At 39.5% G+C, this 15,414-nt stretch overlaps 1 protein-coding gene across 1 annotated transcript; it reads right to left on the minus strand.

Moving 5' to 3' along the window:
* Positions 1-710: 710 nt before the first annotated feature.
* slc6a11a (solute carrier family 6 member 11a) lies at positions 711-14,699 on the minus strand. The gene is made up of 14 exons (XM_076747375.1): positions 14,481-14,699; positions 8,699-8,833; positions 8,472-8,612; positions 8,131-8,218; positions 5,966-6,098; positions 4,859-4,993; positions 4,669-4,772; positions 4,345-4,469; positions 3,953-4,065; positions 3,722-3,859; positions 3,418-3,520; positions 1,449-1,549; positions 1,191-1,361; positions 711-1,044 (listed from the first exon to the last, which is right to left on the minus strand). Exons 1-14 carry the CDS (start codon positions 14,653-14,655, stop codon positions 931-933), a joined length of 1,776 nt encoding a protein of 591 aa, XP_076603490.1. The 5' UTR covers positions 14,656-14,699; the 3' UTR covers positions 711-930.
* Between the last annotated feature and the right edge of the window lie 715 nt (positions 14,700-15,414).

Consider the following 15,414-nt stretch of genomic DNA (forward strand, 5'->3'; position numbering starts at 1 on the left):
AAGACTTTTTCAAGTTGGTGTTGCACAGATGCACTCTCCCTCTTTCTGTTGTACAGAGTGTACAAAAGGGCAGCACTGAGCAATTAAACACTCCATATGTCACCTTTTTATATTCTTTCCAGCAGAGTTGTCAAACAGTCAGTTAATCGCACTGTCTATCACTTACTGCTGATTCTGTTAGCGAGGCCCATTCACTTCAACTCGCTAGCTTAGCTTAGCACCTCGTAGTGCAGCAAATATTTATCAAAAAACACTCTCAATTCGATAGTTTCTCTGTCACTTGGTGGGTTTCAGTGAGCAGAACCTCTTACAGTGACACACACACACACACACACACACACACACACACACACACACACACACAATTGTGTTCCCCTCACTTTTAGGGACATTACATTGACTTGCATTAATTTCCTGGAGACTTATCTTAACCCTAACCCTAACCACCACTTGCCTAACCCTAACCCTAACAAACCTAACCTTAACTCCTCATACTAAACTTTAAACATATACGTTACGGGGACTTGTATTTTGTCCCCATAAGGAAGGCAAGTCCCCTCATTATGACTATATATGAGTACATTTATGTCCCCATGAATAATACATGGCCACACAGATGCACACACACACACACAGATCTACGAGCTTATGACGAAGTGCAGACTGTTACTGCTTTATGTTATATCTTGCTTTTACCATTTTATCTAAGTTACATTTTTACCATTCAGCACCAGGTACTCTCCCTATAGTGCCATCCAGCGTCTGACTACAACTGCTTTCTGTCCTGCCACTAGTGATGTGGACCTGCATTCTGATTGGCTGAGGTGTTTCATTAACTCTTTGTGACCTAGGTTACATATAATAATAATAATTCAAAAAAAAAAAAAGAAAAGTTATTTAAGATTATTTTTTTAAAGGATTGGAATTTCATTACATCTTGCCATTCTTTCCATCATCAGGGACATTCAGGGCAGCACTGATGCTTGCCATTTCCTTTGCCATCACTGGAAGGTCATCAGCAGGTTTGGAGCTTGACTTCAAACGCTAGGGGAAGGCATTAATATTGTCAAAGAATATCACTTGCAGCAGGACAGTAGGCCTATGCACAGGTAACAAAAAGTGTTTTTTCAGCCTCAAATGGTTCTTAAAACTGCAAAATAACAAGTCACCCACAAACAACCACCACTGACCTGCCAGAGAGTCCCTTTTCCTTTGGCCAGTTTGCAGACCATCGTCACTGGAATCAGTGTAAGAGATGACATGGCCAGGAACCAGCCGATACAATACGTCCACCAAGGATAAACATAGGTGTTGTTGAACCTCATGGGGGTGTATCTCACAATCAAAAACACAAGTGTGCCCTTTAAAGGGAAACAAATCACATATATATGAACATTGTTGGGGTCAAAAGGAGAAGTAATTTCTATAAATATAATTTAAACACTTACACTGCAAATAAGAGGGGTGCCATACATCCAGCTGTACTTCATCACCGACAGTGGTTTGTACCCAATCATGTCCTCAATGTTGCTACTGAAGCGCTCAGCACCTAGGACAGAGACAGACACATTACACAAGCTCTTTCCTAGTTCCATACATACCATGCATACTTATACATACAACACAGCATGAGGTGTATACTAAATTTCACTGTTTTTGCAGTGAGTATATAAAATGGCACTGTGCCTTTGAATTTAGAATGTCATCATCAACAGCAAACTCAGAACTCAAGACAACTATATCTGCTGACATCCTGACATTCCCACCAAACACACAAGTTGGGATGGCAGCAGGACTTGATTGACCTGTGAAACACTGTGCTTCGTAGAGCCACACACACACCACTTCCCCCTTATTCTTCACTGTTTGTCATCATGCCTCTTTGCCACTTGTGGATGTGAGCACTATGGCAATGCGCGTAATGAGCCCGAAGCTCTGGTACGTGTTCACACACGTGTTTTGCACACACGTGCCTTTGAGGGCAAAAGTTGTCGGATTTTCCACCACTAAATCAGGTTTTCACTTTCACTCTCACTTTGTGCAGCCGCTGGCAGAGAGGTACGAGTGTGGAAATGGAGGAAACCATGTCAAGAGAAAAGAAGCAGAGACATCTCTTCTGTCACGTGAAGCGTTTGTAATGACAGTGCAGCTGATCACATCTAGATCAGCTGTCAGTTTCACGACTTTAACTGTTTCACCTCTGGAGTTTTATGGTGGTTGCCAGCCATATAATTTGCATAATTACAGCCACCTCCTGGATTTTAACAGCTCCACAGTGAAAAGTATTTACCGTGTTAAACCAGAGTGACTCCATTCATTACATTGTCCATTTTATAACCTTGAACCAATTGTCAGAGTCGGTGCAAATCCTTCATTCAGTGTATCTCCAGATATGTCCACAACATTCAATTGAGCTTAATCCTTTTGGACTTTCCCTGTATTTCAGTAGCACAATTATTAACCATTGCAATAAATGCCCCAAATCCTTTGGTGTCCATACAGATATTCTGATCAACTCCATTCCGTTTCTTCTCTGGTTGATTTTGCACTGCCACCAGTTCATCATTTCTCACCATTCTCGTACTTTCGTACTTATTTTTGGACACCTCGCTGACCTGGCATGATGATTTGAATGCAGGCACTTTGCTTGCTCTTCATCTTCTTCGCACTGGAATCATTTGAATTATTCTCCTTCTACCATGCATTTTTATTTTCAAACTCGCTCTCCGAGTACCACTCCAACGTCATTTCTGGCATCTTTTCTCCCCAACCAGTTGGCTTGAACAGCTGGAGAGACTTTTGATGAATTTGTGTCTGCACATACTAATAAAGACACACAGTTATCAGAACCAAAGCCAGAGCAGCAGTGGTTTCACACAACCTGCAGTCTGTATTTACACTGTGTCCTGCTCAGAGACACAGGAACCATTTCTACTGGCAGAATGTGTTAATGTATGTAGCAGATCAGTTTGATCAGCTACAGCATCAAATCAATTAATTAATATCCAACAAGGGGACATGTTGGCCTGTATAAGACTTCCATGAAAACTGCTCTTGTGTATCCTTGCTCTTGGCTCCTAACAGATCCACTCTCGCTTCTCAGAGCAGAAATAAAATCTTTGAGATGGCCCTCAAGATGGCGGACCACAACAGCAGAGGGATGTACCCTCGGCTTTCACTTTCTGAAGGGCTGTGCATGCGCATCTGCTTTCGTAGAACAGCCAATAAGAATGCCCCCTCTCTGAAATGACCTGTGATTGGCCAACATACAAGGCAAGAGGGCTACAACGTCTTTGAATCAATAGAAAAGTGTAGAATAGAGATGTAGCTTTGGTTGTGAGGTTGTACAATTAGCATGACGTCAATGTAACACATAAAAATCAAAAGACAGTTGTACCATTGATAAATATATCTTACCATAAATCCATCCAATAACCACTGACTGCAAGATTGCCATCAGAAGAAGAGTGGGACCGCTGCACACATAGTGATCAAAGATCTGCAGAATGTATGCGCCAGCCTAATATGAAAACAGGAAATAAATTGGACTGAATATCGATTGCCTTTTATTTTGTGCCAAGTGAACAGCTGCTTCTGATGTTAGCCTTCAATGAGAAAGAAATGGTGTTTTTAAAAGATGTCAGCTGATCAGACTGCAATCCATCTCTCACATGATGAATTGCTTACATGACCGTCAATGAATGTAGTCTTTCCAGCTTACCTGTGACACCAATAACAGGCCAAATAAATAGCAAACAGTACAGATCAGCAGCAGAAGAAGCTCTCGACGATATCCCTTTCGGAATTGGGAAGGGTAGAGATCCGTTATTGAGGTCATGATGCTTTCCAGCCCAACAAACTGGAGAATGGTGGAAAGACAGGTTAGAATAGGGACCAGAAAAGAAGAAACTGCAGGAAGCTTTTGGTAAACATAAGGAAGGCTACAACTGACCTGACCGTCTATTCCTAACAAGATGATCATGGAGAAGAAGCACAAGGACCAGACCTGAGGACACGGGAGAAGGGTCACGGCTTGTGGGTAGACTATGAACACAAGGCCAGGACCTGCAGAGTGAAACCAACAGTGAGTGAGCCATTGCTGTTTGATGCAGCTTTGGTTTTTAGTCAGAATAATCCTAACAGATAAAACTGAAAATTAAGTACCCATTTGAACATTTCTAAAAATGTCCAAATAATGACAGCAAACAGTTGTTTACATTCTTTTCATTTTCACTGAATGATCAAAATCTGGAAGCAGTGCTGATTGAAATTCACAAAACAGCTTCATATACTCTGACAGTCTAAAGTCGTATTAACTGGCACTGACTAGATTCACATTCATACCTGACTCAGCAACTGTGTGAATGTCAACACCCTGCTTTTGGGACATGTATCCCAGAACTGAGAAAATGGCAAAGCCGGACATAAAACTGGTCCCGCTGTTCAACAAGCAGAGATAGAAGGAGTCTCTGCAAAAAGACACAAAGAGAGACAAAAAGACAAAAAAAAGTCACCTTGAACTTTAAAGAACAACTATGTTAAAATAGCTTGCAGTCCAATGAAACTAAGTAAAAATGAGTAGAAAAAACAAACAGATGGCTGATTTATATGGAGCATCTTCAGCCACTGAAACAGAGACATCATTCTCAGTCACACTAAAGTCCTCACCTGTAACAGTTGTTGTTGTACTTGTTGTAACTCCCAAGTGTAGTCAGGCATCCCAAACATATGGCATATGAATAAAATATTTGGGTTCCAGCATCCATCCAAACCTACAAACAATAAAAAATTATTTGACCCCAAAACAACTTTTGCTTGAGAATAATTCGATGTATATTAGAACGTAACTGAATGATACCTGTGGGTCAGCGAGCCGTGCAGGATTGGGGTACAGGTAGTATTTGATACCAAGTAAAGCTCCGGGTAGAGTCATTCCTCTAACAAACAGCACCACCAACATGATGAAGGGGAATGTGGCTGTGAAGTAGGTAGCCTATATTTAAGAAGAAAATCAGTTTGTCATAAATGAGAGAATACTACTCTATAACATGTTATTGTGGCCAAACGGAAAAGTTGGCCAGTGACACGAGGAGCAATTCTGTGAGATCAACTGGTCCTTTTTTTAGTTTATCAATATAACCAACTTTTATTTTACTTTTTTTTTTTTTACCACCAAGGATTTTCTACATATCCTGCAGAAACTCGCAAAAATGATTAAGCATATCATGTGTGACTGAGGAAATATCTATGTGACCTGCTTGAGGCGTTGGGGAGAAAAGACAGGAGTAGGGAGTGAGTCACGTTGGGTAACTACAGTATTTGGCGCAGATGCCCAAGATCTGCAAATATCTCTTTCACACTTTCTCACGACAGGCTAATTGAAGGGCTTTATGTATTCCAAACCTGTATTGAGTTGGAACAACATCAGCAAATCTGTATCCTCCTAAAGAAATCTCAATCTCACATATTACGTATTCTGTAAGAAGGCGAGGCATGTGCACACAAGAGAGCCAAGCCGCCTGAGGGGAGTGTGGTATATAAGCCACATAACCCGCGCCTGCGTCTTTTGGGTTTCTCGTTATTTTTCATAACACACCTCAGGCACTGTGCCAGCCTCATGGCACACAGGTGGATCCAGACTGGCAGTTTCATACCCGGTTGTGAAACAGTTTCAGATTCCTTGCCAGCTACTTCAAGATCACAGTTGTATTAATGAATGTGTGTACTTCTTACAGTGCAGAAATCCTGTTTTGCACCTGCCTTCTTTTTACAGCATCAAACAAATGTCTTCTGTCACTGACCTGCTATGTCAGTGGGTGATGTAACTTTGTAACAGTCGATCGCTGATTGTGTTAACATGAAAGTGGTTCGAAAAAGAAAACTGAAAATTTGAAATTAAATTAAGAAATAAAGATGAGTGAGTGGAATCTCATGTCTGACTCAGGATTTGTCATTCTGGCCTCACCTTTCCTGTGGATCTCACCCCCTTCCATACACAGAAGTAGCAGATGATCCAGGCCAGAAGAAGACACAAAGAAAGGTCCCACTGGATTTTTCCCAAGACCTCTATGCCGGTGGATATGTTAAGCACCCGTTGCCTGTAATTTGAGGAAAAACACATACTGTATCATGCATATCCATTACTCTCATATTTAGTGCTTCACTGCATTCGTCTGTGGGTTTTTTTTCATTTGTGGATTTCCTTTACATTTCTATACAATGATAAACATTTGTGTGAGCATTGAAAAATATTCATGTGGAGAGTCTTTTGTATGGAAATCCTGAAATACATTCATGAATTCTTCTGTGTGCATTCATTAATATTAAGATTGATCTGACTTCACACATGTACAGTATTTGTACATCGCAAATCATCAATTTGGCTTTTTCATGATGTTACAATAAGCCGACAAAAAGAAAATTATACCTGCCACAGTTGATTTTCTCATTTTCTCATGGATCCTCCGTTGAGGTACATTTTCTCAACTAGTGGAGTATGTGAAGAAGGCCCACCGACAATACATGTAGACATTTTGATGTATTTTCAAAATCACAAGTGTAACCAACAATGATGGATTCATTACATCAATGTCCTGCCACTGGTACACTTAACTGGAATGCAGCCATTCTTAGTTTTACTAGTTACAGCTGTGATTGACAAGTCAAAAAGTCACGGGGAAAGGTCTAATGATGTTGAAGCTCAGCAAACTATTCATAATAATACATGCTTGAATGTGCAATCAAGGGCCCTTCATACCTTTAAAACACAGGTGTCTTCAATTATTCTGGCTGATTAGACCCCTTTTCAAGCTGAACTTTGGGGGAGCTACGTAAGGAGTTTGCATAAGGTGAGAACTGTCCCGCCCTAACAGATACAGCAAAAATATATTGAAAGGGTGAAGGAGATGTCAATCAAATGCAGCCTGGACATGTCCACATAGTCCTGACACGAGCTCTATTCAGCCAAAATGAATGAAAAAATGAATATGTGAAGCCTGTAAATTGACAAACGAGCTGGATAGTAAAGCTGTTTAGTGTTGACGCCGCATTTATGTCACATGGGATGGATGATAGAGATGGAAAACAATTCCCATGTTTACAACTTGGGGCGTTCACCTCTTAACTCGAGAAGCTTGCGTTGACAATTTACTGTGACAATATATACAATAAAAATGGGTTTAATTACCTTCCGTGACAAACTTTGATTGACGCGAGGCATCCACATTTGCTTGCCTCTTCATTAATTACATATTTTGAGCACCAAGTCAAATATGTTGGATCTTTCTTCGGAAACTCATAATTACAACTTGGATGTTGACATAAATGCTATTTATAAGTGTAATATAGATATTGCTCTGATGAATCCAACCTGGCATATAATAATACAGAAGTTCCTGAAATCAAACAAATATAGACGCCTTATAACCAACTCTGTAACCATCTTGATGATGTGAATTTTCGCAAGTCATTAATATGGAAATCTTTCCCATCTCTACCTTAATGTCCTATATGACATGAATGTGACATCGGCACCGGATTACCCCTAACACAACAACCCAACAACTCAAAGAAGAATTTAAGAAATAAAGGAAAGTGCACTAATTATAAGACCAGTGTGCTATTTAGTCAAAGAGTATGCTTATGTTTTCCTGCATCAGTGCTGATCACGTGACCTCCGTTACTCAACTGATCTAATCGTCATTTTAAACGAGTCATTTGAAAAGAAACACAGGTGTTTTTGATTATTCTGGCTGATTAAACCTCAGCTCCAGAATTACATGAGCACATAACACTACGTTATAAAACTGGTAACGCTGGAATCTGTCCTGCCCTGACACGTACAACAGACTGATTAGTTGCCAGTGAATTATGCCAATTTTGTACACACCCAACCAATGCCAAACAATACTTCTGTGTATGTGTATGTGCACGAACACGCATTTGTTACCGCTCTGGAGAGGAACTCGATATTGTCCTGTCTGTCTAAGGTGTTAAGATGTCTGAACTTTCATCCATTCAAAGGGCTCGTCTTTATTACACAACTTTGCAATGTTTATCTTCTTATCCACTGATAACACAGTCTGTGAATAATTTCTATTATTATTCAGTCTCACTTGGATAAAAACTTACTGCCAAAACTCTATTACAGACGATGATATATTCACAGGCGAGGTCCAGTTAGCACTGGCATTATAGTTGTTCAATACCACACAAGAATCTGAAATATATCAAAGTATTGTTAAACACAGTTAAAATTGAAAAAGCATACTCAGTTAATGCGTTATTAGATCAGAGCTACATGATAAATTAATTGTTTTTTGAACATTAACTTGTTTAAATGAAAAAAGCTTTTATCGATATTTCAAATAAATGTATATATACTTATAACAAATACAATTAAGACACAATAGTGGCATATGTGTGGGAGAGAGATAATACTTAGAATCCTTGAAGGCAAATAATTACTTTACCTGTATTCCATGTGTTATTACAGGTGGCCCATGGCAGCTCGCCAGAGAAGGACGAGAAAAAGTAGAGAAAAGCCCAGGCCAAAATCACAATGTAGCTGATACATCCATAGAAAATGATCATTTGGCTGGCGTACCCCATGCCTGGACAAAACATAAAATGTTAACATTGGTAGTATTTCCTTTTTAATCCTGCTCAGTACATCACAATCCTGCCAGGTGTACCTCACCTTCAAACAAGGGGCAGACTTTCCTCCAGCACATGATTCCTCCCTGACTGGTGTACTGACCCAGTGCCGTCTCCAGTACAAACAGAGGAATGCCACAAGTCATAAGAAACAGGATGTAAGGGATGAAGAATGCACCTGCAAGCATGAATAAATAACAGTTACTCTTACGACTTTCACTGTAAATTGATACGCGACTGGTGTCGAGGAGGGCTTTTTTTCTGAGTTGGACACATGCTTGTAAAGACACAGGCCCTCAGGAAAAGCGCGGTGTGAATAACGCTCCTTATATATATTATAATCAGGTACACATATTTACCATTAACTAGTTTCTTATTCTTATATGCATGCATATTAGTAGCATATTGGCTCTTTATTAGTCATTGTAAAGCACTTACTAATACATTATTCTACATGACAATACTATATAACATATAGAAAAAAATTGCATTCATGACTCAAATACTAATTTCTGCCAACAATCCCACAATGGATTTGTTTACTTGTTTGGACTGCTTTCTTTGGATTTGACCTTTGCCTGCCACACCATCCCATAAGCCTTTTCTTTATTGCCATTTTTGAAATAAATCATTTGAACAGCACCAGTTCTGCATTTGTGTCCCCAGTAACCTGCCAGCACACATGTAACACACATTTGCACATTTCTACATCCAACCCAAATGGGATAATGGCCTGTAAATTTTGCATTACATTTACATTACAGTTAGTAGGGTGTGCACCCCATGTGTTGAGGCTGTCAGTCCTCTGCAGTGGCTGCAGGTTTGACTCCCACCTGTGGCTCATTTGCTGTGTGCTGTCCCCTCTCTGTCTGCCCCCTTTTCTGTCACACCTTCAGCTGTCTCTATGATAAAGGCTAAAATACCCCCCCCCCCCCCCAAAAAAAAAAAAAAAAAAAAAAAATTACTTTGTACAAACCATAGAGGAGGAGAATTGTACTCTGAAGCAGAAGTTTAAAATTAAAAGAATAGCGCACTCTTAAATTTTGTTTTTAACCCAATCCCCATAGACCCTAACCCACATTAAAATGTCCAACTTTACAGCAGAAATAAACATGTTCACAACCAAAGACAAAAAAATGGTTTTGGTCTGTCATTTTTATACAGTCTATGTGTCGTATGCACCTTTATACTGTGAAAACAAGTCCGTTGTATCAGGTCATGGGCCTTTGTAAAAGGAACACTGCTTTTTTTTTTTTTTTTTTTACATAATGTTACAACTAATAATTGTTTTCATTTTCCAATTAAATCTATTGGTTATCTTTAAATTAATTGAGAGTAGTCTGTAAAACATCAGAAAACAGTCCAAAAAAAAAAAAAAAAAGGCTGTCACCAGTTCCCAGATTCCAACATGGCAGCCAAAAGTTGTTTTGTCTGATCAACAGTCTAAAATGACAAGATTTTAATTTGACTCTACTATAAGGAAGAGAAATGCAGCAAACCCTCTAATGGCAGATATTTCACTTGTTTTACAATTTGTCTCTGTTGATCACTTTCAGTCTGAACATAATCTAATCAACTCAAATATAATTGTGGTTTAGTGCTGGCAGACAAGATATGTTAACACGTGGGAGCTGCGGCTGTAGAGCTGCATAGTGATGATGACTGTACACATTTAGTGTAATAACCAACTAAAAATTCATATTGAAACCAGATCTACAAGCCACATGTGGCTACAGTATTGTGAATATAATCATGATAAGAAAAGAAAGAAGAACGAGAAGAAGAAACTTTATTAGAGCGCATTTCAAAAGTTACAAGATGCTTCACAAAATATAATTCCATACAATATAGTAAAACAATTTTTTTTATAGAACAGCATGCACAGCAAATGCAAATGCAAAAAAACAACAACAAAAAAAACGCACGCAGGGATATCACGGTTGATTTTCAACATCAGTACTTCAAAGTTGGGAGGTTTCTCCACTGAGATGTGGGCAAAGTTTTTAAAGACAACTGTAAGTCCACCTCCTCTACCATTGAGCCTAGAGGAGTTGAAGCACGTATAATTGGGGGAACATAATTTGGAAAGAGCACTTATGCTGTCAGCTCTAAGTTGTGAGAAACTCCAATTTACTGGTTGAGTTACAGTAATTGAGGTCACAAGAGACAGTGTTTAGATGGGATACATGTTGTTAGCCTGAGGGAGTGGCACTGGGACTGGGACTGACCAATCTGCCCGAGCATTAGGAAGGCTGGTGCACAGCAGGTCATGATGACACAGCTCCGTCCAGCACCTGATCAGCTGAGGAGGAGAAGGGACCTATGATGCTCAGTGTCACAGAGGTGATTTCCCATTGGATAACTCCATCAACCCTAAGTGGTAGCATCAACGGGAGGTGGGTCAGCCATCACAGCAGCTGGGGCAGCCGTTACAGCAGGAGTTTTCCCAGCTGAAGCAGGGTCCAGTTTCACATGGGAAGAACAACATCGACCAAGGGAACAGCATGAGCCACAGAGGCAGGGTGAGCTGTTGCCTCAGTCGACAGCAGGGCAAAGCGGTTCAAGATGTTTATGGACGGAGGCGAGGCAGCTCAGCATCTTCCCGCCTTGCCATGTCCTACTAGTGGAACAGGACAAGGGCCATCCACGTAAAGCTGGGACCCAGAGGATTGTATCCAACATGGTTGAGTTCATGATTGAGATCTTTTTGAACCGTGTGGCTGTAATGTCAATAATATTGGATAAAGAGTCCTTTTTGCACAGTTCAGCTGAGAGCCATCAGACATCCTCCTTGAGGTTAGTTGGTTGCTTTTAGGCAGTCCTTGCAGGGCATAATGATATTGAACCATTTGTTCCACATCACAAAAACACTGGAGAGGCTTTTCTGGAGTGGAAGTTAAGCTACATTTATGGTGTATGCAGTGTCCCCTGTGCAAGGGTGAGAGGGCCAAAAATGATGTCACGAAGGCTCTGCAATTTGTTCCAGTGCTTGGTCTTAAACCAATTTTTGTTGCTGGCCGTGCACTGCACGTGCTGAGCATTTCTTTTCATCATGGACGCATTCAAAAGGTTTGTCTAGCAACAGTCAGTGGCTCGAAACTGCCAGAATCAGGCCCAACAAGTCCACGAGTAACTGTGGCTTTTAAACTAAGTTGTGGATTTCCTCATTCAAACTACATGCAACGCAGCAAATAAACAAACTCATGTTTCCCAGTGTTTCCATCATCATGCTGGACAGTGCGAGATTTCTCCCACAGTAACAGCTAGCAAATAAACAATGCTCTGTGATAAGCACAAGCAGCTAAACACTGTACTGTGTAAATATCAATCATTTAAGTTTAAATGCTAATAGATGCACAGGTGTTGAAACTTCAGATTCACCTTGATCATGCGTAGCCCATTTAAAGACTATTCTATCATAATGAGTTGTTTACATTTTAAAAAATCAGTCAGAACGTATTTTGTGGAAGTTTTAATAAACTCAATACTGTTTTTCACTACACTGACTCCTACATGTTAATTGCATAATATTCATAATGATTATCACTTACTGTTATTCCACCATTGGTCTGGCCTGGTCCCGTACAGTCGAGCCACCTGCCCCGATCAATTTGCATTTGTTAAAAGCCAAAGTAACCTTGCCCTAAGAATGACTTAATTCCAGGCCTGAAGTAGTACAAGTGAGCTTAAAAGAGCTGAGTGGAATCATCGCGTAACATGCAACACGCAACACGACACGAACAAGCTATAAGTCTCTGTTGGGTATGACCTTCTCAAAGTACATACATTATATTTAGAGATCACCATTTGACTGTGACATGTGACATAATAATTCTAGAATTAAATGCTTAGATAACTGAATCACTAAATAATAATGCTACTCAACGCTAGTCAAGCTGGCTGTCCTTCTTTTGATCTAAGGCATTATACAATTGAACATTACATGCTGTTTGACTTGAGAATCCATGACCTGGTGAAACAAGAGTGTCTGAGCATACCATAAAGAATGGAATGGAGCAGAGCGGCATCAGTTATATCAGGTTAAGTTGCATAACCATTTGCTGGTGTCACATATCACAGCCAGGAACCAGAAAGATGACCATGTCACTGGCAGCTGTGATGTGGAACATCAGCAATCATGAAGAACAAGCCAGGCTTACTTTTTCATTAGTGCTGTCAAAATTAACATGTTGATTTTTGAATGAATTTGAAATATTAATGGGTTATTCATTTAAAAATGGTGTTATATTATTATACATTTAGTCATTGATTTAAGCACTTTATTATCTAATTATTTATGTATCTAGATATTTTATTTTGGTCATTAAAACCCTCCATACATGGCAACTTTGGGAAGTGCTTTCCTCACCTTTACGCTGAGAAAAAAATATGAAACAGTACGTTGTGTAAGGTGATGAGCCTCAAACCTTTCGAGGAATAAGTGTTACATGAGTAGATCACTGTTGGTTTCATTCATTTAAATGTATTTGTTGTTCTATAGAAAGTAAAGTTTCCCATTTTTTGCCATTACGTCACCATGAAAGTGCTTAACAACTGATCATAAAGGTAATCGAGCCCTCAAAAATACATGCAAAGCTGATATCTTACAGTTCACAGATACACTGGACATGGGCAGTTTGGATAGAAGTTGGGTGGAGTCAGGGGTACTTTGGGAATATTGTTTTGGAAAAACTGGGAAAGTTTAAATATGCCACTATTAAATTCAATATCTTAGCTGGGTACCTCCACAGTAAAATGTGTTTTGTAGCTAGTGCAACTCACAGATTTAGCTGTAACAGCCTGATCTGACATAAAAATAACATTGGTGCAGTAATAGTAATAGTAACTGTTGATAGTGTTAACAGTACTGGTTAATAGTGCAGTTACACACCGCGCATGTATACATATCTCATAAGTGCATCGTCTTCTCCAGATAAAGCAGTGACCTTTCATTGGATGCTCACTTCCTGACTTATGTCTGTATGCTGTCTGCTCTTTACTCATTATGTCAGAGACAGAAATAAATCACGATTGAGGAAAGAAAAACATTTTAAAATAATCTTTACTTAAATTTCAGATTATAACTAGAATCTAGTAGGTTCTTGTTAGTTATAGTTTAAGCAGTATCACCATATTAGACTCTTTGAATGACTTTAAAACATCCATTTCTACATCCTGTTTACAGCACTTGTGTAAAAGATTGAGTTTCGGTATGTGATCAATTCGAGGGACGTGAAACCAGCCTGGGGCTATGGTGTTTAAATAAAACCTGTAGGGATTCAGCAAAGAATGTGACTGTGCTCTTTGCACAAACACGGAGTGTACATTGTTTTCATAGCCTTTTATGACCTGTCAAATCCTTAATCATCAGATGTGAGGCAGGGGGAGACACAGACTGAAAGTTTTAGAGTGCATAGCTTTCAGAATTTGTGGCTATAAAACTGAGATGAACTTAAAATGAAGCAGTCATCAGTCTGTCACATATAAAATGCTGCAGGTTTTTCAAGCTTAAAAAGTTTCCCTTTGTCCACTGTGGATTTCTCTTTCTGGTTCACCAGTCTTTCACTATTTTACAGCAACCATTGCAGGAGACAACCCAAACAAGCAGAGTGAAACAAACAAACAAACAAACAAACAAAATCTAAAAACAATAACAACAACAATAAAGAATACTTTAACAACCTGCAAATTATTTTCTTTGTTTCTCTAGTTTATAGACAACAACAAGGTAAAGTAGTTTTTAAAAGTTTGCATCTGACACCTTTTATGAAGTGGAGATTGGGGATGAATACTACACTGAGAGAATAATAAACAGAAATACTCACCACCACCATTTTTGTAGCACAGATATGGAAATCTCCACACATTTCCAAGCCCAATAATAGCACCAGCCACAGAGAGAACAAACTCCTTTTTGCTACCCCATTTGCCACGCTCCTCGACTGTTTGTGAAGCAGCCTTTGGAGGGAGATGGCACAGCCTGTGCAGAGAGTCTGCCATACTGCTGAAGGAGATATGCTCCAATGGGAAGACTGGCTTAGATTCTTGAGTTTCTGGATTGACTGACCGGGGACTACTGCGTGGTGCAGGTTAATAAGAGGCTGCTGAAATTGACAGCAAGATATTTTAGCCACAAGGGGGACCTCTAGATGTATGCCAAAAAGTAGTTTTCCAGAATACAAATGATGATGGATGGATTTTGAGTCATTTCCTCTTGGACATGATGTTGAAAGTGGGGCTCTCTGCTTCACGCAAGGTATGAATGGCTGAAAACCAGTAAACTTATTGCTTTCTCCAGGGCAAACACTCATTTTAACACAGTCACGAGTACAGATTTGCCTGTCAGCCTTCTTATATATAAATACACATTGGCATGCTTTTGTACAATAAAGCACATCAGGTGTTTTAGAGTATCAACTGTAAGGGGCCCCAAATTAATGTTATTCAGGGGGTCAAGAATTTCTATATTCTCATTATATGCTATTTTCTATGTACCTTGTCTGTAGAATATATTGCAAGTCAAAATAAAAAAATGCTTTACAGTACTTTTTATACTGAAGACATATTTATATACTGTTTCTTTTCATAGGGAAATTTATATGTATTACCACATCATTTCAAGCTTTTGAGCAGCATAGCAAAGCTAGAGAGGAGGGAGACACATCAAGTGTTCATGTGACAAAGCTTATCCATTACAGGGTTCGACATTGACCATGGCCACAAAAAGTTACTGTGTGACCACTGAATATCCCCTGTAGG

This window comes from Chaetodon auriga, chromosome 2 (genome assembly GCF_051107435.1).
Source record: "Chaetodon auriga isolate fChaAug3 chromosome 2, fChaAug3.hap1, whole genome shotgun sequence".
NCBI lineage: Eukaryota > Metazoa > Chordata > Actinopteri > Chaetodontiformes > Chaetodontidae > Chaetodon > Chaetodon auriga.